Source organism: Acomys russatus, chromosome 29 (genome assembly GCF_903995435.1).
Source record: "Acomys russatus chromosome 29, mAcoRus1.1, whole genome shotgun sequence".
Lineage (NCBI taxonomy): Eukaryota > Metazoa > Chordata > Mammalia > Rodentia > Muridae > Acomys > Acomys russatus.
The window spans coordinates 31,052,945-31,077,328 of record NC_067165.1 but is presented as its reverse complement, the minus strand read 5'-3'; the positions used below and the strand labels follow the sequence as shown (position 1 = coordinate 31,077,328).

Genomic DNA, 24,384 nt, shown 5'->3' with positions numbered 1-24,384 from the left:
GAGGAGGCTGTAGTCTTCTAGTCGATGCAAAGAGCTGCTCAGATGTGCTCTGCTCATTGGATCACACCAGCCGGGTATGAGGGGCTTTCAAATGGTTGTGCTGCTGCACACCTGTAGCTAGTGCTTGAGTGGCTGAAGCAGGAGAATTGCCATGAGTTCAAAGCCAACTTGGGCTACATAACAAGTACCAGGACAGTCCTGTTTCTACAAAAGTTTTCAAACAGTGCAAGTTGCTGGGAGCAGACTATCCATGGGGCTTGCTGTGGGGAAGAATTTCACAGAGCTATTTGTTTGGAGAATATTTGAAGGTTTATTTTTGTCTTTTTGTTTTTTGTTTTTGTTTGTTTGTTTTTTGTTTTCTAACAGAAAAGGGAAGGGACTATAACAAAAAGTAGTACTAGAGACTGGCACAGCCATAACTTATGGGAACAGCAAAAGTCCTAAGGACAGCATAGCTGTTTGACAAAGATCCAGCAAACCTGAGCTGTATGTTGCAGTCACCATCGTGCTGTCTTTTCACTTTTGGTCTTGATCTCCATGTGTTGCATGCTTGGGGGACTTTTAATATTTCTACAACTTGGTGATATTGGATTGATGGGAAATTTCTCATGAATCATTTATGCGTTCTCCGCGAGTACTGCTTCTAAGCTTCCCCAGGAAAGTCCTGCTTTTAGGGAAATATCCTTATCTGGTTCCACTTGAAGGTCTTTCTTACACCCTGGAGGTTATAAAATAACATAAAGACACTAGAGACCTCCTTCTGAGGCTCAGGCTCCAAGCTACTCTTGGCACATCTGCCCCTGCGCTTACTCAGGAACAAGATCATCAGAACAAAGCAAGCCGAAGAAGGTCAACAAGCTCGGTGGGCCGGGGCAGTTAGCAGCAGAGCAGAGTACAAGCCTTTTTCTACTGTACACTTAGGGGATTATGTGGCACAAGACGGGAGCCACATGTGCTATGCCCTTCAAGGAAAAGAAGCACCCACAAAGTTAGATTGGCTGGAGGTATCTCTCCCTTACACAGGCGCTTATACCGACGGACAAAGAATGGTATGGAAAGTGATAAAAGAATGAGGTGTCATATGATAAAAGAAGCAGAGCCTGCGTTCTTAGAAAAACTAGTGTGCAGGGCTGCTGTGGTGTTTTATGACCAAGGAAGAAAAAAACACCGAGATTAAACATAGAAATAAATTCTACAAAGATATAAAGAATAAACATTGTATTATTCCAAAAATTGAATAATAACTGCAGCAGCTTTGGCCTGAGGATTTTTCCTGGGCCTAGTGAGAGTTGGCACTCTGGTCATTAAGAGTTGATAATACACTGCTTGAGACATGGCAGTCTGCCTGGGCTGGCTTGGAGATCTTTCTGTCTACTGCCCTTGAAACTGAAAGAGCTGCCAGCATGAGCATGGGCTGTCATTTACCATATATGCTTGCTTCGGCAAAATATGCCTCTAGATCCTTAGAAGTTGGGTTGTGGGGTTCATGAGGGGAATGATTATAAAGGACAACTGCTCTGTCTTGGTTCATCAGTGACTAAATTTATGTAAGTTAAAACACGTGTCTGGGCACAAGAATGATATATCTTGGAACAACATGAACCTATCCCTACCTACTGAGTTTCATATAAATAAAGAAGTACTCTGACTGCCAGTCAGTCAAGGCTGGAAGATTTTCCCGACCACTGTGCCTGACTCACTTCTTCCTTGCCTATTTCTTACCTCCTCTCTGGAACCTGCCAACTGCTGGGGCGGCCTCTGGCAAGAGACCAACTCGGGAAGGCCTGGAGATAGGCATCCTGTAAGGCTCTCTCGCTGGCTTTTTCGGCAGTGTACAGATTCATTTTGAATTGCAGTAACTGGCATCTACTTGATTGCATGCCCCTGCAGGCGATTCTGAACTGCTGTGAGGGCAGAACACCCAAGGAGACGATAGAGAGTTTGCTGCACAGAGTGGCTGAAGAGAAGACCCTGCCTGCCGAGAGCCTGGTAAAACTCCTCCAGGCTGTGAGGACAGCATTCCCAAACCTTGGCCTCCTGCTGGAGAATTTGCAGAAAGTGGCAGAGTCACCCGGCACCACAGGTACTAGTTAATTGTTCACTGTCTGGACTGGCGCTGCTTGTTCAGAAAATCACAGCTTAAAGCTACCTTCCAGCCCCATGCTGAGAAGATGAGACTCAAGTTAAGAAATGGCGTTGTAAAGCAAGCTCCCTGTTACAGATCAGTTGGAGTCTGAGGACTCTTCTCCGTTAAAGACCCCTCCAAGGGTCTCTGGTTCAGATTTATTAATGGGCCCTCCTCCCACAGGGCTGGCCAGGGTTATCTGTGAAACTGAGCCGACAAAGGGACCCAAGAAGCTGTGCATCCCAACAGACTGTGTGGATGGATGTGAGTGGCAAGTTGGAACCCCGACTGGCCCTTTCCCAGCTGTGCTCCAATCCCCAGGTAGCCCCCCTGGTGTCCTTTAGCTCGAGGGAGGGAGCCTATTTCCATACTTTGTTCCTATCCCAGAGCATATAGAACCAAGATGGCTTTCAGAAGAAAAGGATTTCTGGGAACATGGGTGCAATCCTCCAACTTATAGTAATACATAGACACAAAGTAGGGCAGCTCTCAAAATGAAGACGCAGATAGGCTGTTGTCTTTCTCCCCTAGTCAGTGCTCAGATGTGTGCTCATATTCATTAATTGCTTTGTCTTCTAGTTAGTGATTGTCCCTGTTTAACTATATCAAAATGCTCTCTTGCATTTCTAAAAACTCCAGTCTCCTTTGAAAACTGAGCATGGTGTTACATGGGCCCTGGTTTGGGCAGGCATGTAATGGGAAGACTGAAGGCCGCAATGCCATTCCTGGCTGTCTGACCTTAAGCATGCAACTTCACTTTATGAGCCTTATTGTCACTGGTATAAGAATTGTACTTATTGGGGCTGGAGAGATGGCTCAGAGGATAAGAGCACTGACTGCTCTTCCAAAGGTCCTGAGTTCAGTTCCCAGCAACCATGTGGTAGTTCACAACCATCTATAATGAGATCTGGTGCCCTCTTCTGGCTTGCAGGCAGAACACAGCATACATAATAAATAAATATTTAAAAAGAAAGAAAGAAAGAAAGAAAGAATTGTACCTATCACACTCATTTTTGTGAAATGGCACCTATTAAACATTTAGTGAAGTGCCTGGCACATAGTAGGCCATCAGAAAATATTAGTTGCTGTCTTCACAGTCAGTATCATCACCACAGGCCCTACAGTGGCAGTGGTCCTTGTCCTTCAGGTATTTTTAGACTTAGTTTCTGCAAGTGGATTTACTGGATCAAAGAGGAAAAATAAACACGTAACTATGTATAAAGTAAGGAGCATGCAGATTGCCTGTATTTGCTTTACCTTTAAGGAAGGATGACTTAACAAAGTAAGTCCAGGGAGTCTGAACAGAAGTACACTCATGTTTGCAGCACCGCCTTGACTGGTGGCTGCTGGTATTTGGGATCACCACATTAGCCTTGTGAAGAACACTCCCTGAATCTGTACGTCAGAGCGTCAGAGCGTCTGGCCAGTGCAGCCTCCTCATTGCCCGCCTGCTGGGCAGTCCCTGCCTTCCACCAGGCTCCAGTCTGTTTCTACGACCCTGAAGCACAGGGTCGACCAGAGGAGATCTGAAGCCTGTGGTGCAGCCCTGGGTTGGGCATAGGACTCGGCTGTGCGGCAGAAAACAGCTCTCATGCTGCTGTTCTCCCTCGCTTGTCTGTGAGTCTTGTCTTCTACAGAAGCTGTTGGCTACTCTTGGTGCATCAAACCGTATTGTCTCGATGCTGTCCTTATAGCCCACCCTAGCCCTGATGGTTACGGCGCTGAGTTATTGAAAAAGTACCATGAAAATTTGTCTGAGATTCTCACAGACAACCAGGTGCTGCTAAAGGTGATTGCACGTGTGAAGAGCTTAGCCCCAGGAGACAAAGAGGTGAGCAGGAGGGAGGGGGGCTAAGAGGGAACATACAGTTATGTATACACACACATTTACATTTTCTATAAATATATATACACAGCTATGTTGAGAAATGCCAAGAAGGAAAACTAGAAGGTGACTCATTTTCTAAGGGAAAGTTATAAAAGAATTGCCGTTTCTTTCTTCAGTTTTATTTAGTTAGTTTGTGAAGTGGACAACTTGCAGGACTCAGTTCTCTCCTCCCAGGTGGGTGACAGGTATCACACTGAGGTCATTAGACTCGGTGGCCAGTGCCATTGCTCCGTCAGCCATCTCACTGGCCTAAATAGTTGGAATCTCTATAGTAATAAAGAAAGGCGTTCATGAGAAAGAATGAAGAACTTTGTTACAAATAAGAAATCTACCTGTATCCAGGTGGTATCACACACTTATAATCCCATCACTAAGGAGACCAAGGGAAGAGGATTATGAATCAAGACCAGCCAGGGGATGTACAGCAAAATCCTGCTTAAAACCCAACACACACACACACACACACACACACACACACACACACACACACACACACCACTTTTATCTAAAATTATGTTGTGTGTATATATATGTTAGAAGTCACACCCAGGTAAATAAGTCTTCTGCTACTAGCCTGCATCCCTGACTCCATACTACACCCCCTTACACACAAAGTAAATTTGATTTAAGAAGCCTCTTAGGTTGAGAGAGGTGAATGTCAAAAAGCCTTCCACTCCCAGAACACAGCCACCTGGACCCAGTACTGAGGCTTAACTTTTTTGCCCCAGCTCTGGGCCATAGTCTTTTTATTTACCCCATGTTTGTGCTGCATCTTGAAGGTCATGGAGACACTCGTGAAACAGGACTCTGGCTCCGGGGGCTTCAGTTCCCTGCTCTCAGCAGCTCTGGAAAGGCAGACTCTCTCTGCAACAGCCATTTGGCAACTGCTGCTAGCGGCTCAAGAGACCAAGACCTGCCCTGTGAACCTGCTCTTGGAGGAAGTAGGAAGGGAACCTGGCGCTGGGGCTTTCTTCCGGGCAGGTGAGTTGTCTGCCCACTGCCTTGGTGTTGCCCCTATAGAGACAACTATCAGCCCCCAGGAAATTAGAGGTTTACAGTCGTGTCCCTCCCCACAGACACAATGGCAAGTAAGTTCCTGTGTTCTCCCGCTCAGTGGGGCAACCGTAGATGACCAAGGTGCTTTGTGTTTGAGGAAAGCAAGAAGAAAGGATTTTGAGTGTGTTCAGAAAAGTCTTGTTTGAGGAGCTAGATTTTGAATCCTGATTCAAACATGACACAGTGTTCACATACGTGGAAATATCAGGTGTAAATACACACAGGCTTATGTGTCGAAGGAAAAACAAGGCTGGCAGTTGTGTGAGAGATGTGGGTGCTGACAAGCCCTATTCATTATTATGCTCTGGCTACAGTGCTGTTAGCCTTCTCCTCAGTCCTGAAGAGGCAGGCGAGATGTGTCTTAGTGAAGAGTACAGTTGAGAGGTGAAGGAGAACATACTGCCTGTGGTTTAACTGAGTGTCCAGTCTCCCTTTCTTTCAGTGACTGCCCCAGAGAGCGCTGTGTTGGAAGCAGTCCTGAGGCATAGCAAGCTGGTCACAGAGGCCATCCAGCAGGCGGCGGGGCTAGAGCACTTTTCTACAGAGGAAGAGCACCTGGCTGAGATTGTGAAAGAGGTGGGGGTGGGGAGTGGAGGAGCGGGCGGAGGTTTGTGGGGCATCGATTCTGTAGAACTTTGCTGGGTCGATGCCTGGAGCCATCTTTCTTCTCTGCAGCATGCCTACTGCATGTCTAGTGCTCCACTGGCTCTTCAGAACACCTTTGCTTTTCAGTTTTCCAGCCCTAAGTGGCAGGTGATGTCATACCCCTTGCAGAAGAGCTCAATCTTGCACAATTGTGTTTCCGGTCTAGAGCTTTCAAGCCATAAGTGGCAGATGATGTCATCCCCCTTTACAGAAGAGTTCAGGCTTGCACAATTGTATTTCCAGTCTAGGACACTAGTGAGTAAGCGGTGAAGCCAGGATTTGAAGACAGTGTCACAACCCTAGCCTAAACATCTTCCAACTGCCTAAGCTTAGAGCAGCTGGGGAAGTGGTGGCTGTGCTCTGACATGCTTTTAGAAGCACTGGTTGCAGATGCAGGAAGTTGGTCTTATTGCATGTTTTCTCCTGGCTCCTTGAAAGAGCCAAGATAAACATAGTTAGAACAAAGCTTTGCCCATATGGGGCAGTAAATAGTGCCAGCTCATTTTCTGTGAGGCATCTCACACTGTGACCAGCATCCCAGAAAACCTAGATGGGGGCTGAGGAAGGCTCAGAGATGTCCAAACCTGGTCATTCTCAAACACGCAAGGATAATAAAGGAACATAAGATTAAGCTACAGATGTACCTGGAGTGTCCTTTTGATCCGCATAGACAGAAGAGCGGGTTTCTAACCATCCCCACTAGCAACAGCCCCATCTCTCTCTGCCTCACAACGGGAAGAAGGTAGCACATACTGCTACAGAGCTCCAGAGGCAAGGCTCATCTGCCCGCTTCTCTCCAGAGTGCCACGCACTTCAGAGCCCGGGCCTCTGCCGTTGATCATTTTAGCCCCACTAATTAGTCTCCTGCCTGCTTCCTAGGACATCAGGTTTATTTAGATAGACTTGAAAAGAGCAGATATAAAATATCTTCTGAAATGAAAGTTCCATGTGGCCATCTGTGGATGGTCTCGCTGTATTTTCTCAGTGTGCTGACTCTCTGCCCATAGCTCTAACATTCTGAAAGAGGACAGCTTTGAAATCATTTTCCTGGCCTCTTTAAAGCCCCTATTTGAACCTGCTTTAAAACGCTGTTTCTTTATGAAAGAAAATGATGTTTAAAAAGGTACATCTAAGTGTCTAAAAATATGAAGCCACTCTTCATGCAGAATTACTGCTAGACATGGGGACAATTATATATTAGGGAAAATTATCTTGATCTCTACAGAAGCAGCAGCAGCCAAATGCTATAGCCACCCCACTATCTGTGCTCACTTCTAGACTGCTATAGCACCCCCTCCTGGGCTGACTTGTAGAATCCTACACCTCTTCCCCTCGCACCCTCTCCTCGGGCTTCCTGTGCTCAGATCTAGAAGGCTCCTTGGGAAGTGCCTTGTGCTGAGACAGTTTCTACAGGAAACACAAGTGCCCTGCTTATTCTCTCTGCACATCTTGGTATGTGCTTCCCTGGCTCGCATTTTGCTAATTTTCTTATCGTCTGAAAAACAGGGCTCTCTACATGTCTCGAGGAGAAATATAAACTGCCTAGAGATGGAGCCTGATGTTGAAGATCGTGGAGAAAGTCTGGTGTTAACACAGCTCTGTCTCTGGTTTTCATTTAGATGCTGGCCATGTCCTCCGAGACAATGAGCTCTGAAGCCTCCCTGAGAGCAGTGCTGAGCAGGGCCACAGAGAAATCTGCCTCCGCCACTGGGGTCTGTCACCTCCTGTGCAGTATCCACAAGTCTTTCCCTGGCCTGCAACCCCTTATGCAGGAGTTGGCACTTGTTGGTAAGGATAGGGGTTGGGGCCCCGCTGGGCCCCAGGGCACCTCCTATATTGAGAAGAAGCAGTAGTTGATGTAAGAGGGTGCTGTGCTTCAAGATATTTACTCCTTTTATGTGCTCTCTATACCTAACAGCCAGGAGCCAGGTGTGACATGGTGCTATTTGTGTTGAGTGGGAAGTAAAGATGACAGCTATATTACTTCTGAGTTTCCTGAGGAGCCAGTTAATCTCCAGCCTCCTCTAGAGTGTGTTAGAAAAGTTGCAAAGCATGATAGAAGCTGAGCCCTGCAGCCACGAGTCTTCTCCTGTGCAGGTTTCCTTACCACGGAAAACGGAGAGGAAAGGTGGAAGGTGACTGACAGGTTTCACCCTGGAGCCAAGGACAAAGAGGAGAAAGCAGCCAAGGCAGCCAGAGAAGACTGCCAGCCCATGGAACAAAAGGATCAGGGTGAGCCTGGGTCCGTGCCAGAGCCACAGGAGAAGGATACTTCTGCCTCCCCGGACTCTGCCAAGAAGAGCTTTGTCTGCAAAGCCTGTGACAAGAGCTTCCATTTCTACTGCCGTCTGAAGGTGCACATGAAGCGCTGCCGGGTGGCCAAGAGCAAGCAGGTGCAGAGTAAGGACAGCAGTGAGACCAAGGACTCCGCGAAGGGGCTGGAGAAGCATCAGCTGGAGGCCCGCAGTGTGAGTGGAGAGCCTGATACCCCCAAGAAGAAGAAGAAGCGCCTGCCAGTGACATGTGACCTCTGCGGAAGAGAGTTTGCCCATGCCTCAGGTATGTCAGAAGGCAGATGTGAGGACAGTGGCTGCAGAGGCAGTAGCTTGAGTTCCAGACAGGCCCCCAGTATGTGCTGTGAGTGTGGATGGCTTCGGCTCTAGGCTAGGCTCGTAAGGACGTGCTGTGGTGTTCAGAGAAGAGCATAGGCGCTGGTGTCAGCCCCCAGAACGTTGTTCTCCCAACTGTTAGAGAGGCTCCTCCTCCCACTTTTCTGTACTGTTAAAAAGTTTGAGGATAGAACTAAATGCCTAGCATGACACCCACACACTGTCAATTATGATAATTGTACCCAGATGTTTAACATCTGGCTTATGGGTGCCCACATTCCAATTTACTTAGTGATAAGAAACTTACTGATATGGAAGCCATAAGGTATACATTGGAACCATTTCACCTCGCCCCAGATGTCAGGTAAACCTAATGAAACATAAAAGGGAGTTTTGTTTCCCTATTTGTGGGTGGAGAGTCCTATTTAAGAGAAGAGTGGGGACTGGAGCCGGCGTGGTGGCACACGCCTTTAATCCCAGCATTCGGGAGGCAGAGGCAGGTGGATCGCTGTGAGTTCAAGGTCAGCCTGGTCTACAAAGTGAGTCTAGGATAGCCAAGGCTACACAGAGAGACCCTGTCTCAAAAAAAAAAAAAAGAAAGAAAGAAAAAAGAAACAAAGAAAGGAGAGAGAGAGAAGGGTGGGGGCTGGAGAGATGAATCAGTGCTTAAGAGCACTGACTACTCTTCCAGAAGACCTGAGTTCAATTCCCAGCACCCACATGGCAGCTCACAACTGTTGGTAACTCCAAGATCTGAAACCCTCAACAGACATCATACAGTCAATACACCAGTGCACATAAAATAAAAATTTTTTTAAATTAAAAAAAAAAAAAAAAAGAGTGAATGGGAAAGATAGGCTAAAAATCTCCATGCCAAATTAAACCAGGAGTGAGGTTAGGATGATGGGGAGCAGGGCATGAACTATGGGCATGTGAGTGGCATGGCAGGGATGCTGAGGCTAGGGTGGCCTGGCCTGCTTTGGTGAGAGTGCAAGTTGTTTGGACATCCTCCTGCTGATTCCTAACATGACTATTGATGTCTCTTCTGCGCCTGCTACCCCTACATAGGCATGCAGTACCACAAGCTGACGGAGCACTTTGACGAGAAACCTTTCTCCTGTGACGAATGTGGAGCAAAGTTTGCAGCCAACTCTACCCTAAAGAACCACCTGCGCCTTCACACCGGGGACCGCCCATTCATGTGCAAGCACTGCCTCATGACCTTCACGCAGGCCTCAGCCCTGGCTTACCACACCAAGAAGAAGCACTCAGAAGGTGAGGGGCACCCTTCCTTTTCCTGCAGAGTGACACTGGGGGAGCTGAAACCCATTTGACCTTAGGCAAGCACACTAGAGAGGGAAGTATAGGCAGAAGTGACCATGTTTGCACAGGATGTAGGAAGCTTTCCATGAGGCCTTCTGAAGAATTGGCTAGAGCAGCATTAGGACTTTGTGCTCAGAGTTTATGTGCAGCGTGACTGTTTGCACCTGCAGTAGAGTTGAAGCAGGAGAAAGAGCTGATGGAGCACTTCTGTGGCTGTGCCGAGTGCCAGGTGACCAGCCTGGAAGCCTTGTGCCCCTGTAGCTGCTGGCCTGAGGGCTGGGGAGGGGCAGGTGGATCACTATCAGTGCATCCCAGGGTGGTGAAGGGGAGCAAGGTGGGAACCAGCCTGGTGACTGGTCAGGAGAAGGGCTTGGAGCTCCTAGGTGTGAGTAGCCATGCCCCCGTCACCTTGTCTGGGTGGTTTTAGTGGCCTTGCAGCCTCTTTGTCTCAGCATTCCCCTTTACTTTTAAAGCAAAACCTTGGCAAGACACTCTGCCTCAACACTGCAGTGGCTTTTCATCTGCAGTGGGGAATCTGAGTCCTGATAGCCTGCCAGGCCAACCATAGTTTCGTCCCTGACTCCACTCTGATGCCTGCTCTCATCGCTCCTGTTCACCTGCATTCTTCTGCACATGCTGGTTTCCTTGTCAGGCCTCAGGCCCAGCAGACACTTCCTCCAGGACTCCTGCGTGTGTTCTTTGGGGCTCCTCCCTACAAAGGTCTCTGCCCCTCTACCCTGCTCTAGGCATACCTTCTTAGGATGGTTTTTGGCTTCCTCAGTGGGAACTGCCCTCAGCCTGTTTCCTTAACTTTCTTCACTGCTTATTATGTGATGGGCATCTGCACCTCAGCTCGTTCACCTGTGGGTAGTGCCCCATTAGAGGCTCTGTGAAGATGGAGCTGCCAGCCTTTCAGGCAGTAGAAAGCCCTCAAGAAACGCTTGCCAGGTGGTGGTGGCTAGAGTGTACATCTCTGATCCTAGCACTCAGAATGCAGAGGCAGGTGGCTATCTGGGTTTGAGGCCAGCCTGGTCTATTGAGTGAGTTCCAGGATAGTCAGAGCTACACAGAGAAACCTAAAACTTACCAAAGAGAAGGAAGAAGGAAACACTTGCTGGTGAATGGACTCTTGAGTGCTGTTCCAGACATAAATGATTGTGAACACGCTTGCCCTATCTGTGTGACACTTACATTACAGTGGGCAAGATAGACAGCAAATGTGTGATGGATGGAGAGGGAAGTTATTGCTGTAGTGGAACTAAGGCTGGGGAGCAATGGGGCATGGACAGGGCTGGGGGTGCTGTTCACACCATCAGGGATGACCTCAGAGATAAGAGCAATCCAGCCAGAGGGACATCTGGAAGAAGAGCCACAGCCCTCCTCAGTGCAAACGAGCTTCAGATGGACCCCAGAGAGCTGGAAGCAGGATCGTGAGGTGACGTGAGGCGGGGTTTCCTGAGAAGCCAAGGAAAAGACTTTGGTTTTCTCTTCTGTTCTCCTGAATTACCAAAAAATGATAGCTTAAAAGAATATATGAGGCCAGGCGTGGTGGCGCACGCCTTTAATCCCAGCACTCGGGAGGCAGAGGCCGGCGGATCACTGTGAGTTTGAGGCCAGCCTGGTCTACAAAGTGAATCCAGGACAGCCAAGGCTACACAGAGAAACCCTGTCTCAGAAAAAAAAAAGAATATCTGTTGTTACCACTAGGGAGTTAGAAGCTTTTGTTGATGGTAGTGATTTGTTTTTGGTTTTTCTAAGACAGGGTTTCTCTGTGTAGTCCTGGCTGTCATGGAACTCACTATGGAGACCAGGCTGGCCTCGAACTCAGAGATCTGCCTGCCTCTGCCTCTTGAGTGCTGGGACTAAAGGTATGTGCCACCACACCAGCTCACTAAAAGTTTAAAAGGATCTTAAAAGCTAAAATCAAGGTTTCATCTGGGATGAATTGATCGGAGTTTGGTACCCTGACTCAGTTTGTGGCATGTGCAGCTTCTAGATACTGCCTTGACTCTGGGCCTCATCGCTGCAGCCTCTGCACCACTTGCAGCCCTCCTCCTTGGACTCTGCCCTCCCTGTATCTGGGATTCCTCTAGGCCACCTTGATAGCATAGCACAGTCTGTCATCACCAGATGCTAGATTCAGCCACAGCAGTGTCTAATAAAGTGACAGTAACAGGTTCTTGCTATGACAAGCCACTGCCACCACAGAATTGGAACAGAGAGATGACAGGCTGGGATTCACACTATTGTGTGTGTGTGTGTGTGTGTGTGTGTGTGTGTGTGTGTGTGTGTGTGTGTGTGTGTGCGCATATACAAAATCTTACTTTAAAGCCCAGCCAGAGCCGGGTGTGGTGGTGCACGCCTTTAATCCGAGCACTGGGGAGGCAGAGGCAGGTGGATCACTGTGAGTTCAAGGCCAGCCTGGTCTACAAAGCGAGTCCAGGACAGCCAAGGCTACACAGAGAAACCCTGTCTCGAAAATAAAAAATAAAAAATAAAGCCCAGTCAGTAAAAATGGAAATGGGGCTACTTGCTTAGCTAAAGTGGGACCTAGCACTGGGCCTGCCATTCTGGAACCCTCCTGCCCAATGACTGCTTCCTGGCCTGGGAGGAGCTGGGGCCTGGGGGCAGGTGCCAGTTCTCCAGGCTTGCTCATTACCTGTTTTCTAAGTCTGGTTATGCTCTCAGGCACATGGGGAAGTGAAGGAATCAAGAACTGCGCACCGACTGCAGTGGGTCACAGAAACCAGCTCACCTTTGCAGTAGTAGGGGCCCATCCTAGGGATTTGGTGGTTATTTGTTTTATTCTGCTATGAGACAGGGTCTCCCACAGCCCCAGCAAGGAGAACACACTGTGTTTTGCAAGGTCTAATTCTCATTACTGGACAGAAGGGCCTTTCTGTTGCTGGAAGTGGAGTGGGCTCTTCCTCGGTGTGGAAGCCTGATTAACAGACAGGTTCTCTTGGAGACAGGTGCTCTGTTCCCATCCAGTTGTGCTCGCCCACTGTGTGATGGGCTGTGTTTGGGGGGTACATGTGTTTGATGAGGTGCTGCAGACTTACCCCGCATTGCCTGAGGTAGTGTCACCTGGCAGTGACACTTTTCTGGTGTGTGCTTTAGAGCTGGCTGTTTGCAGAGTGCTGTTGTGTTCAGTGCTTGTTCTCACACACTCCCATGCATTTGCAGGCAAGATGTACGCATGCCAGTACTGTGACGCTGTGTTCGCCCAGTCTATTGAGCTGTCTCGGCATGTGAGGACCCACACGGGGGACAAGCCATATGTCTGCAGGGACTGTGGAAAGGGCTTTCGGCAAGCCAATGGCCTCTCTATCCACCTGCACACCTTTCACAGTATGTACTGTAGTTGCCATGTCAGGCACCACAGGCCACACTTGGCACTGAGGAGGCCTACAACATTCATAACAGCTATCACTTTACCAGAGCTGGGCCCCGTTCTGGGCCCTCTCCTCTCAGTTCTGTAAAACTCCGAGTCCCCCAGTGTCCCTTACGTAGAGTCTCTTCCTGTCTCCTTGTCTCTTTAGCTTACCTCGCAGAGTTTGCCTGGTAAAAGCAAACTATACTGAAGGAAAGTGTCTTTGTCAGGTCACAGGACACCGGGGCAATTCCATCAGCCCATCCAGCTTCCATTTCCCACCCTTGCCCTCTCCACACTCATCCTGTTTTCATCACTGCTTTTTCTAAAGAAGCCAGCCCACCCCTCCCTGAGTTAATGTTCATTGTGCTAGGCACTGCTGCCATGTTCCCTCCAAACTCCTGCCCGGCGTTTCCCATCCGAGTGTCATGGTGTTTCACAGAGTTATTTAGGGCTGCCCCAGCTGCCTGCCTTTCTCACAATGTCGATGGACACACACACACACACACACACAATGAAGCACTATTGGGTGGCTGGCCCCTGGCATTTCCCTCCTCCTCCCTTGCTGTAGCAATACACTGGAATAGCAAAGGGTAACCAGCACAATGCAGCAAGTAGACTGAGGGCTCGTGCTCTGCAAGTCATGTGAGCTTAGACTTGAATTTTGATCTTTCCACACACTTTCCTTGAGATCTTAAACGAGTTCCTTTGCCCTACTAAGCCTCTTCTGCCCCTTTCAAACTGGAATAAATGCTAATAGTGATGCCACCACCTTGGCTTGTTGGAAAAGCTAAATGGCATTGTCTTGGGCAGTGTTCTAGCATTGTGAAAAGACACCATGAGCACAGCAACTCACATAAAGGAAAGCATTAAATGGAGCTTGGCTTACGGTTTCAGGGATTTATTAGTATATTATCATCATGGAGGGAAGCGTGGCGATGTGCAAGCAGACATACATTGGTGCTGGAGAGGAACTGAGAATTCTGCGTCTGGATCTGCAGGCACCAGACAGAGAGAGACACTGAATTTGGTTTGAGCATTTGAAGCCTACCAAAGCCCACCCCTCAGTGACACACTTTCTCCAACAAGGCCACACCTTCAAGTCCTGTTCAAACAGTGCCACTCCCTCATGACCAAATAGCCAAATGTATGAGCCTAAGGGGGCCATTCTCGTCAAACCACCACAGGGATAGCACATGGAAAGCACTAAATTCCTTGCCTGACACAGAAATGCTCAGTACATGCCAGGGATTGGTATTATTGGTGATAAGCAGAGCCGTGTGGGGTGCTAAATGTCACCCTCAGAGCGTGTGTTTCTTGCATGCCAGGTACATTGTTCCCATCCCCTTCTCCTACTTTCTTTCTCATACCAGTTTCTAGCTGTAGGCACAGTGTCACACAGTGTGTGCTCTCTCCAAACATGTCTACATTTCTTGTCAGCCACCCAGCAAAGACTATCAGAGCTCCTATGTGCCCAGCATGTGGTAGCACTCCTGGGTCATGTCCCTCAAGGAGTTGACAAGGCTGTCTAAAACTCTAGTCACAATGGACCCCAGATGAGTGGGGTTTGGCTCAGAGCCAATGCAATAGTTGTGACATCTTCTGGACCTCAGGAAATGATGATCTGCTTTAATTTTCTTTTCCCAGCCGTAGGGGTATCAGAAAAGGGGAACACTTAATCTTTAGGCTTAGTCTGGCATACCCTAGAGCCCACCAGCATACCCTAGGGCCTGCAGGCAACTGGCATACCCTAGAGCATGCTGGCATATCCTAAAGCGAACCATTCACTCAGGCCCTGCTTTTACCTGACCATAGCATTGTTCATAGAAACTGTGTCAAAGTGTCTTAAAAGACAGTGTGAACCTGGAATTTCCATGGAGAAACTAGCCAATGAGTCTGAAGGCTGCTTCCGGGCAGGATTCATGAGACTTAAACAGTCACTATACACACAGGTGTTATGCTTTGGACACTTCTTATGGGCAGAGGACTTCATTATTAACATATTTTGCTTTCAGTTGCGTTATGAGAAAGGCTGATGTTTTCTGTCATCTAGATGGCAAAGGTGTCCATCAGCAGTCGTTCTTATTTTTGAGATCCTACTGAGGAGTTGGCATGTCCATGGGTGTATAGGTGAGACCACTTTTCAATTAGATCCTTGGACAAGGTATTGGCTGCTCTCTAAACCTTGATTTTTCTAATCTTAAAATAAGACTCACGGGGCTGGAGTGATGGCTCAGCGGTTAAGAGCCCTGTCTGCTCTTCCAGAGGTCCTGAGTTCAATTCCCAGCAACCACATGGTGGCTCACAACCATCTATAATGTGATCTGATGTTCTCCTCTGCCTGCAGATGTACATGCAGGCAGAGCGCTGTATACATAATAATAAATAAATAAATCTTTAAAAAAAAAATAAGACTCACAGGAGAGCTGGGCATACCTTTAATCCCAGCACTTGGGAGGCAGAGGCAGGTGGATCACTATGATTTCGAGCCCAGCCTGGTCTACAAGGCAAGTCCAGGACAGCCAGGGCTACACAGAGAAACCCTGTCTCAAACAAAACAAACAAACAAACAACAACAACAACAACAACAACAAAAACCCAAAAGACTCACAGTAGAGCCTCCTCCGCTGGGCTGTGATTGAGCTAACAACATTAGATACCTGAGCACACCTGCCCAATGTTCACCAAGAGTCTATGCAAAGACGTCACTGTTCAGCATCAAGTGGGGACCAAAGAAATGTGCTCCTATGGCCACTGGCAGGAGACACAAATACTCTAGGGAGTGTGTTGAGTAGGTCTGCAGGGATGTGAAAGACACAGACATGTCACCACAGACAGGAGGAGCAAGCATGATATTCCCTGTAGAGCAGAGTTTGACATGTGAGACGGGAAGCCAGGGGTGGAGGTGAGCAGTTTGATGCTGCATAGACAATGGATCTAAAGGCTTGGACAACCCCTGCTTCCTTGGGCATAGGGCGTAGAGCCAGATGGCTGCCACACTGGCTTGGAGTCCTTGGACTATGGCCCATAGGAAATCTGAACAGCCTTCCATCTTGCTGTATGAGATGGGACATGGCACTGACTGCTGTTTGTCTATTGTCTCCTTCTGCCCCTTCCTCCCTGTGGATGCCCTGCCTGAAAGCAGACATAGAAGATCCTTATGATTGTAAGAAATGCAGGATGAGCTTCTCCACGCTGCAGGATCACCGCAAGCACATCCACGAGGTGCACTCCAAGGAGTACCACCCCTGCCCCACATGTGGGAAGATCTTCAGCGCCCCTTCCATGCTGGAGCGGCACATGGTGACCCACGTTGGAGGGAAGCCCTTTAGCTGTGGGATCTGCAACAAGGCCTATCAGGTGACCCTTGCCACTAGGAACATGCCCCATCTCTGCCTTACTCCCCACTGGCGTTTGTTACCTGCATGTTGTCCAAGCTTGTCTCCAGGATGTGACAGATAATTTGACTCTGAGAAAGTATGGGCTGAGGGTGTATCTTGGTGAATACACAGTAAGCATCCATGAGGTCCTGGGTTACATCTGCAGCAGACATTCCCTGGGGAGTCCTGGTGAGAGTGAGCTGAGGGGAAGTGTTAGCTGGCAGAGGGTTACAGCCTCATTGTGTGTGAGTGTTTGTTTTCTCTCTGGGTGCTTACCTTCTATGGACAGTTGACTCTAGGCATGAAGAACAAGACCAGTAAAACTGCATGCAGGGTTGTTGTTTGCCTCTCAGGGAAGGGCTGTGATGAGGGTAAGGCTGGGTGTGATCCCTAGGAGACCAAGACTTGTAAAGAGATGATCCCAGTGCACTTTCCATGTGGGGGACAGAGAGGGATGCAGCTTCTGGGTCTGTCCCAGCAGGCTACTCTCCACACCCTGGCCCTCAGCAGCACTGAAGTCCAGCCCAATATATAGAACATATACGTGCTCCAGTGGGCCAGGCCATTTGCTCCTATGGCCCTGGGTGAATCTGTAAGCCCCTGTAGTCTGCCTCACTGGGAAAATCCTTCCATCTCCTCCTAAGCTTGTGTGAGTGAGCTTACTGAAGGGTCCACCGAGCTCTGCCTGTAGTGGCCTCTCCACTAACTCCAGCCTCCAGCATTCGGCATTATTCTAGACCTAAGAGCTTGTCTCAGAACTTTCTACCACTGCTGGAACTTTCTAGAACCTAACATTTGCTAAATGCCTTGCAGCAATTGTCTGGTTTGTGGTACCACAATCGGACACACCACCCAGATGTGTTTGCTGCTCAGAACCATCGGTCACCGAAGTTCTCATCACTGCAGTGCAGCTCCTGTGACAAGACCTTTCCCAACACCATGGAACACAAGAAGCACATGAAAGCAGAGCACGCAGGTGAAGCTGGGGTGCAGCTCTGCCCAGACACTGTGGTGACTGCCTTTGCTGTGCCCTAGCACACCAGAGGAGGCCACCCTGTCCATCAGGAACAGTAGTTTAAGTGGCAGTCATTAGCAAAGAGCAGTGTAAGCTCCAAAGCCCTCAGAAAAGCCAGCCAGCATCTGGAAAGGGCGTCAGTTTCAGGGTGGAGGGGTCTGGGTGGGAGTCATGGCTCTAGCACTTGGCAGCTGCATGACCTTGGCAGGTGACATGTCTTTTGAGTCTGTTTTCGTCTCTTCAGAATGGAAGTTATTAATACCTCCCTTGCAGGTACATTTGGGGATAATCACAGCAGCTGTCAGTTACAGAGCATTTCCTATGTGCAGGGCACCATCCAAGCACTCTTGTGTATTCTGCCATTTAATTCTCAACCCCCTTCATATCCACACAGTGTGGGCCACATCAGTGCTCTTTCCCAGTAGATTATACCGCTCTCCCCAGGCACAGGTTTCTAACATGTGGCAGATGCTGTGTGGAACACAGGCCCTTGCTCCACCCAGCCTGGTTCCCCTCCAGCTGTACAAGAGCCATCCCTTTGTCCTTCCCGCTACTTCTTTCCTTTTACACTCACAGATCTGAAGTTCCATGAGTGTGACCAGTGTAAGGAGCTCTTCCCCACACCAGCTCTGCTGCAGGTTCACGTCAAATGCCAGCATTCAGGTCAGTGGCCGTTCTGCATGCCCCTGAGCTCAACGGTGGGTGTGACTGTTGGTTCCACCGTTCACAGCTCTACAGCCCAGCATAAATCTCTTTACTGACATGCCTCCATTTCATCTGGAAAATGGCACATCACATGTAGCCATGAAAACCTCACGCCTGGTCCTTGTAAGTAGCCCTGTGTGATGGCCATGCCAGTGCTGTATTACATCAAATATAAATTGTTCTTTTTCTTAACTTATTATTGGTTCTTTGTGAGTTTCACATCATGCACCCCAAAACCACTTATCACCCCCTCCCCTTGTGCCTGTCCTCTACTCTTGCACCCTCCCCCCAAGAGAAAAAAAAAATCTCATTGTGGAAGCTTTAGTGTGTCACAGTGTATTCCACAGTTTACCCTTTTGTCCACACTTCTTTGCTTGCAAATGTTTATTGCAGTGAGTCATTGGTGCATTTCGAGGCCCCTGGCTTCTGCTATGCTATCAGTACTGGAACCTTACTGGGACTCCTCTCGGATATCCTGTTGTTGCCCTGTGTCATGGAGATCCTGTAGTTTTGCATCTGTAGGACCAGCCCCTTCACATGCTCCAGCAGTTCCTAGTTGGGGTAGATATTGGAGCAGTACAATTCAAAGCCCTGGATCTGGGCCTGAGAGGTAACTGAGCCTGCCAGCTCTCCCAAACCCATACCGTTGGGGTGAGCGCTCCTGCCTTGTTCCACCTGGCCCAACCAGTGCCTCAGCCAGCAAGGGGCAGGGTAACCTCTCCCACTCTTATGCCCTCAGGGATGGCTCACCTGCAACACCCCCCACGCCCCCACCCTATTCTCTGCAACCAGGCCCTGTTCTCCCAAGTGTTGCAGCCATTGAGGAACAGGGCCAGTTCTCCCACTCTCATGACCCTGAGGCCACTCTCCTGCCTGCCATAGGTGGTGGTAGTGGGGAATCTCTCCCTCGTTGTGGTGCTAAGACAGGGCTAGCTCTTCAGGTCTTATGACCCAGAGGCCAGTTCACTTGCCCACTGCAGATGGCAAGGGGCAAGGATGGGGGAGGACATCTCTTCTTCTCCCAGGCCACTGCACAGGAGACAGGGCCAGCTCTCCTGCATTTGTGTCCTCAGGATCAGCTTACCTGCAACCCCCATATCCAGGGCCAGCTCTATTGTGTTGCCCAGGTGAGGTACAGGGCCTGCTCTCTAGATCTGGTGACCTTAGGACCAGCTCTCCTGCCTGCCATAGGTGTCAAAGAGAGAGAGGGATGGGGAACCCTCCCTTTCCCACATCACCATACAGCAGACAAGTGGCAGGCCCAGCCCTCCCACACTCACACCCTTGGGTCTGGCTCAACTACACACTCCCACCCCTCCACCCCCACCTACCACCTGCAGTGTCAGCTCTACTGTGCTGCCCAGGCAAGGTGCAGAGCCTGCTCTCCTGGGCCCGGGACCGGGTCTCTTGTCTGTTGCAGGTGGCGAGGGGTGCCGGGGCATGGGGGGGCCATCTTTCCCTCATCCATGCTACTGCATGCGGGGATGAGTGGCAGAAACAGTTCTCCCACACTTGTACTCTCTGGGCCAGCTCACTTACAACTCCTGCAGCCAGGGCCAGCTCTACTGTGCTTCCTGGATGATGTGCTGCACTTTCCTGAGTACTGCAGCTGGCTAGGGGTGAGATCAGATCTGCTTTCACGCCCCCCAGGGATAGCTCTTCCAGGATTCCTAGGCAAGGGGTGAAGCCCTCAGACATCAACATGGCTCTGGGTGGCTGTCCAGACCAGGGATGTTGGCCTGGCCTTCGGTGGCAGTAGACTCGTGCTGCTACAGGGCCATAGACCCAGATGTGGCCCTCAGTAGCAGCATAGCCAGGACACCACCATGGTCCCAGTTGGCATCACCAGCTACATCAGGCTGTTTCTCACTACTCTCAAGTCTCCAGCTTTGCCTTTCTTTATCGTGACTACATTCTTCTGTTTCTTTTTCTCTTCCATTTCTCTACCACTTACTTGCTCCTCTTAGTGGCATCTGGGATCACCCCAGGAGTGATCTCAAAAGTACTGTCCCACTTGTGCAGTATGGCACTGGGCAGGGGTCATCTCAGGTGTGGTCTGGCCTGGGGCTGGTGGGGCTTGCTCCCCACCTGGGCTATGTGTCCCCATGGGGTCATCTCATCCCAGGCTCACTCCCACCTGGGCCACTCAGAATTAAACCATTTTTAAAGAACCATTATAAAGGAAAAGTGCTGCCAATGAAGCTGTGCTTTCTCATCATTAGAATTTGTAGGATATTCTAATTATTTAGTCATAATTGGTACTAATTTTTATCATATCACTCAAGTACACACATAAAAAGGAAAACAAAATAAATTAAGGGAAGACTTGAGCTTCACAGAGTAGCCTTTGGTCCTTTTCCAGTGTTACTCTGCCGTCAGAGCATTGGTACAGCACAAGCTGCAGGGCTCCATTAAAGGACAGGAAGTCATCAGTTTGGTCTCCTGAACACCTTATAAAACTGGGCCACTTTTGGTTTCTTGTCTTGGAATGTAGCCAACACTTCATTTCCCTTCTCCTATTTAGACTACTGAATCCCTGGGAAGAGAAAGTGTACCCCATCCTGTCTAGAGATGTCCTCCTAAGCTGTAGACTGTCCTGCAAGCCTTGATGTTCTACAAGCCTTCATGTTTGTGCATGCACAATCGTTGATAATGGCTCCCAATCACAGTCTAGCCTGCAGCAGTCAGGTGCCGTTGATCCCGTTCAGAAGTCTTAAGGTGTGGTTCGTGAGGCCGAGACTATAGCTTACTGGTTGGCAGGCTACTTGGCTAGCACATGCTTGCCTAGAAAGTTCAGTTCCCAACATGGAAAAAGTGCTTCCTGGATCAAGGAAATGCAGTCCCATTGGCAGACTGTCCACTATTTAGTGAATAGTGGTGTCAGCATGGGTGATTTGGCCAACATCTACTGCACGTGGCACTGTGACCTCAGGGTCCCTAAGCCTGCTTTATACCTGCAGTTTCATAGAAAGGGTATATGAGCTTCAGGGGCCATGAGCCCTCACTCTGCCTCTAGTCCCCCATCCTTAATGTGCCTTCCTTTCTCTCCCTGCTCTGGGCCATCATTCCTCTGCAGCCAAATGATATCTTCTGCCTCCTCTTTCAGGGTCGCAGCCATTCCGGTGCTTGTACTGTGCGGCCACTTTCCGCTTCCCTGGAGCGCTACAGCACCATGTCACCACAGAGCACTTCAAGCAGTCAGAGAGCACCTTCCCCTGTGAGCTCTGTGGTGAGCTCTTCACCTCCCAGGCCCAGCTTGATGGCCACTTGGAGTCTGAGCACCCAAAGGCCACAGGCACGGAGACCCAGGCAGCCACTTCTCGCGTGGTACAGGTAAGTCTTGGTCCATTGGATACACAGGATGTAAGCACAAGGCTCTGGGGCCCTCTCTAGGCCACTCGATGCTGACATCTAGTCCCATTCTTGCATTATGCGCTCCTGATCTCAGCATCTCTGGGCTACAGGAAACTCTATGCTGTTGGTGGTCTCAAGGTAGAGAGAACCTGGAACAGGAATTTGCTGAAGCGAACACCAGTTTCTCCTTCCAGCCCACACATTTCACACCTTCTGAGAAGCATTATGGGATGTGGAGGGTTGTCAGGAAGCCCTGAAGAAAGATGGCTGTGCTCTTTTGGGCAAGGGCCATGGGTAAACCCTCTGGCTGGATGCAGTCCACATCTGCCCATGCCTGTGCCTTCACTTACCTGGTGAAAAGCCTGCCTCTTGATGCAAGAAGGCCAAGCTTGAGCCTGCCTGTTTCCCTGCTGCCTTCCACTCTGATCTTCTCCAGAGGAAGCAGCTTCTGGCTGCTGTCAATTCTTCCTGGGAGGTTGGGTGGACAGTGGAGGGTTCTGTCTAGCTGTCACACTGCTCAGGTGTAAGCCAGTCTGGTTTTGTGGTCTCTGGGGAGCGAGGTAAGTCAGATGCGCACTCCCACTTGTCATCCCACCCAAAGCTACTCTGCTCTGCTCTTGTCTAGAAACAAGGCTTCTTGACAAAGTATCTCGCAGGTTGGAGAGGACTGTGGTCCTCAAAGAAAGAAAGGCAGTTTACTTACAGTTTAGTTTACTGCAGTACTACTATGCCAGATACCTGGTGACTGGTCGCCGCTGTTATCCCCACAACCCTGTCACAGAGCTGAGCCCACTTCCCTCCTCAGTGCCCACTCTCCTCCCCTGGCCATTCCTCAGGAGCCAGGTGGCTATGCTTTCCACATAGGACATGCTGCCTTAAAAATGTCAAAGCATTGAGCTGTCAGAAGTATCAGCTTGGAGATGCAGCCTGAACCACAGAAAGCTGAGAAGGCCATTGTTAATAGAGTGTGTAGGCTTGTAGGAGCAGCTGTGGCTTGTAGAGAGGACAGTAGCCTATATCTGACCCCTCAGCCACTGAGCCAAATGAGTGAAGTGAGTGGGAGAAGCCACGGTTGAGCCTCCAAGGGGCCCAACTCTTCGTAGCTCACTCCTGTTTCTTACTCTGCAATGCCATCCTGGAGACAGCAGAAGCCAATGTAAGCCGCTGCGCCAGTGTTCACTGGGGTGTAATCACAGAGTCCATGCTCCCCGAGGTGGCGTACTGAGCGAAATTATAGCAATTTAGTGCACAGAGTTATTTAAATTGTCTGCCTGCCTCTCTTTTGCATCGCTGGTCTATGAAGCTTCCCTCTTCCCATTAGGTGTAAGTAATTGCTCTCCTCAGGTGAAAACATAAATATCATCATTACAGCGTGCAATGGGAGCCATGTAAATTCTGGGGAGCTCACTGTGGACACTGCCCGGAGCAGCCTTCCTGTCTTTCCTTTCAGGTGATCCAAGCTCCAGAGGCAGCGGCCCCGGCTGAGCAGGTGATCACTTTGGAGGAGACGCAGCTTGCTGGCTCACAAGTGTTTGTAACCTTACCAGAGTCACAGACCTCTCAGAACAGCTCTGAGCTTGTGGCAGTGACTGTGGAGGATTTGCTGGATGGTACTGTCACCCTGATCTGTGGTGAGGCCAAGTAAGTGGCTGCTCCTCCAGTAGAGTGGGCCTGTACTGTACCAGAGAGAACGCTCATGGCCCGCCTGCCTCTACCCCTAGCTGCTTGGCCCAGCTTTACCCTGGTGCTCTCACTCGAAAAACAGAGGCTTTGTTGTTTTCCAAGGATCCAGTGTCTGAGCCGGCCACACTGACACCAGCACTGTCACCCTGCATGGCAGACAGCCTCAGTCCTCCAGGACACAGCTCAGGCCTGGATTCCACCTATCCCCAGGGATATCTGGCTTCTGAAATCAGAGTCTGAAGGAGTAGTGGATGGAAGCTGGTGGCCAAGGTAGCCAAGGAGATACAGCATGCGGGCTGCCCTCAGGAGCAGGGAGCTACTTGAGTCTGAGCCAACAGAGGGTCTGCAGACACCACCAGTGCCTCTGCCTATGAAGCACCTACACAGCCTCCAGGGACCCCAGCTTGGCACCCTGTTCTTTCCCGTCCTCCCCTCAGTCATATGCCCCTTGGAGGCTGTAAAAGAGGCAGCAATGTTAACAGTGCAGGAAGCCCTCATTGCCAATCCTGATCCCGCCTGCTCTGCCTTCCCCAAAACAAAGCTTTGGAGCATTGCCTCTGGGGGTGGCTTCCTGTGAGGCCAGCCAGCTGTCTGCCTTCCTGGGTGGCCATCACTGCATTCCTTATCAGAGCTTCTCTGTGGTCCTCCGGCCTTCCACGCCTTCTACTAATCAAGGCTGAAATGTCTCCTTGGCCTGGAGACCCCTTGCTGGCTTCCTCCATAGCATGTGATAGCCTGATGAACCAGCTTCTGGGGAGCCTGTGCCTGCACGTGATGGATTAGAAGCATCCAAGGTGGCCCCTGCTTCTCCTGTCGCTGGCCCACATGCCTGGTGCACGGCCTGTTCCCTGGGCTCCCCCTGGCCGCATGCTTACCACAGACCCATGCTTCTATCAAGTCTGAGTGTCACATAGCCTTTTATCTTCAGTTCCTGAAATACAATCTGGTAATTGATGGCTTGTGGAATCTGGTTGGAAGCGCAATTAGATGGATGTTGGTCCCTGCTGCTTAGAGAGAAGGGCTCACATTTATCTTCCTTTCCTAGAAGCCCAAGATAGAAGTGGGCTATCACAGTATTTGCCAACAGGCAGGGCCCCTGCTGCCTGGTGTGGCTGACTCCCTACAAAGGGGAATGCCCTGACTGGTCACTTAGCTTTAAGCCATCTGCTATCAGAGACAGCCCACACCTTCCTCCAAGCACAGCTCACATGTGCATGTGCAAAGCTGA

At 49.7% G+C, this 24,384-nt stretch overlaps 1 protein-coding gene across 1 annotated transcript in view; it reads left to right on the top strand.

Moving 5' to 3' along the window:
* Positions 1-23,392, top strand: part of Zbtb40 (zinc finger and BTB domain containing 40) — a 66,676-nt gene extending 43,284 nt beyond the window's left edge. Inside the window, exons 6-18 of the mRNA XM_051171973.1 lie at positions 1,891-2,083; positions 3,820-3,956; positions 4,793-4,994; positions 5,512-5,645; positions 7,334-7,502; positions 7,812-8,273; positions 9,392-9,598; positions 12,833-12,997; positions 16,165-16,379; positions 17,213-17,375; positions 17,991-18,077; positions 21,226-21,452; positions 22,924-23,392. Coding sequence (XP_051027930.1) covers positions 1,891-2,083; positions 3,820-3,956; positions 4,793-4,994; positions 5,512-5,645; positions 7,334-7,502; positions 7,812-8,273; positions 9,392-9,598; positions 12,833-12,997; positions 16,165-16,379; positions 17,213-17,375; positions 17,991-18,077; positions 21,226-21,452; positions 22,924-23,118 — 2,556 coding nt within the window. The 3' untranslated portion in view covers positions 23,119-23,392. The remainder of the gene's footprint in view (positions 1-1,890; positions 2,084-3,819; positions 3,957-4,792; positions 4,995-5,511; positions 5,646-7,333; positions 7,503-7,811; positions 8,274-9,391; positions 9,599-12,832; positions 12,998-16,164; positions 16,380-17,212; positions 17,376-17,990; positions 18,078-21,225; positions 21,453-22,923) is intronic.
* Positions 23,393-24,384: the final 992 nt, after the last annotated feature.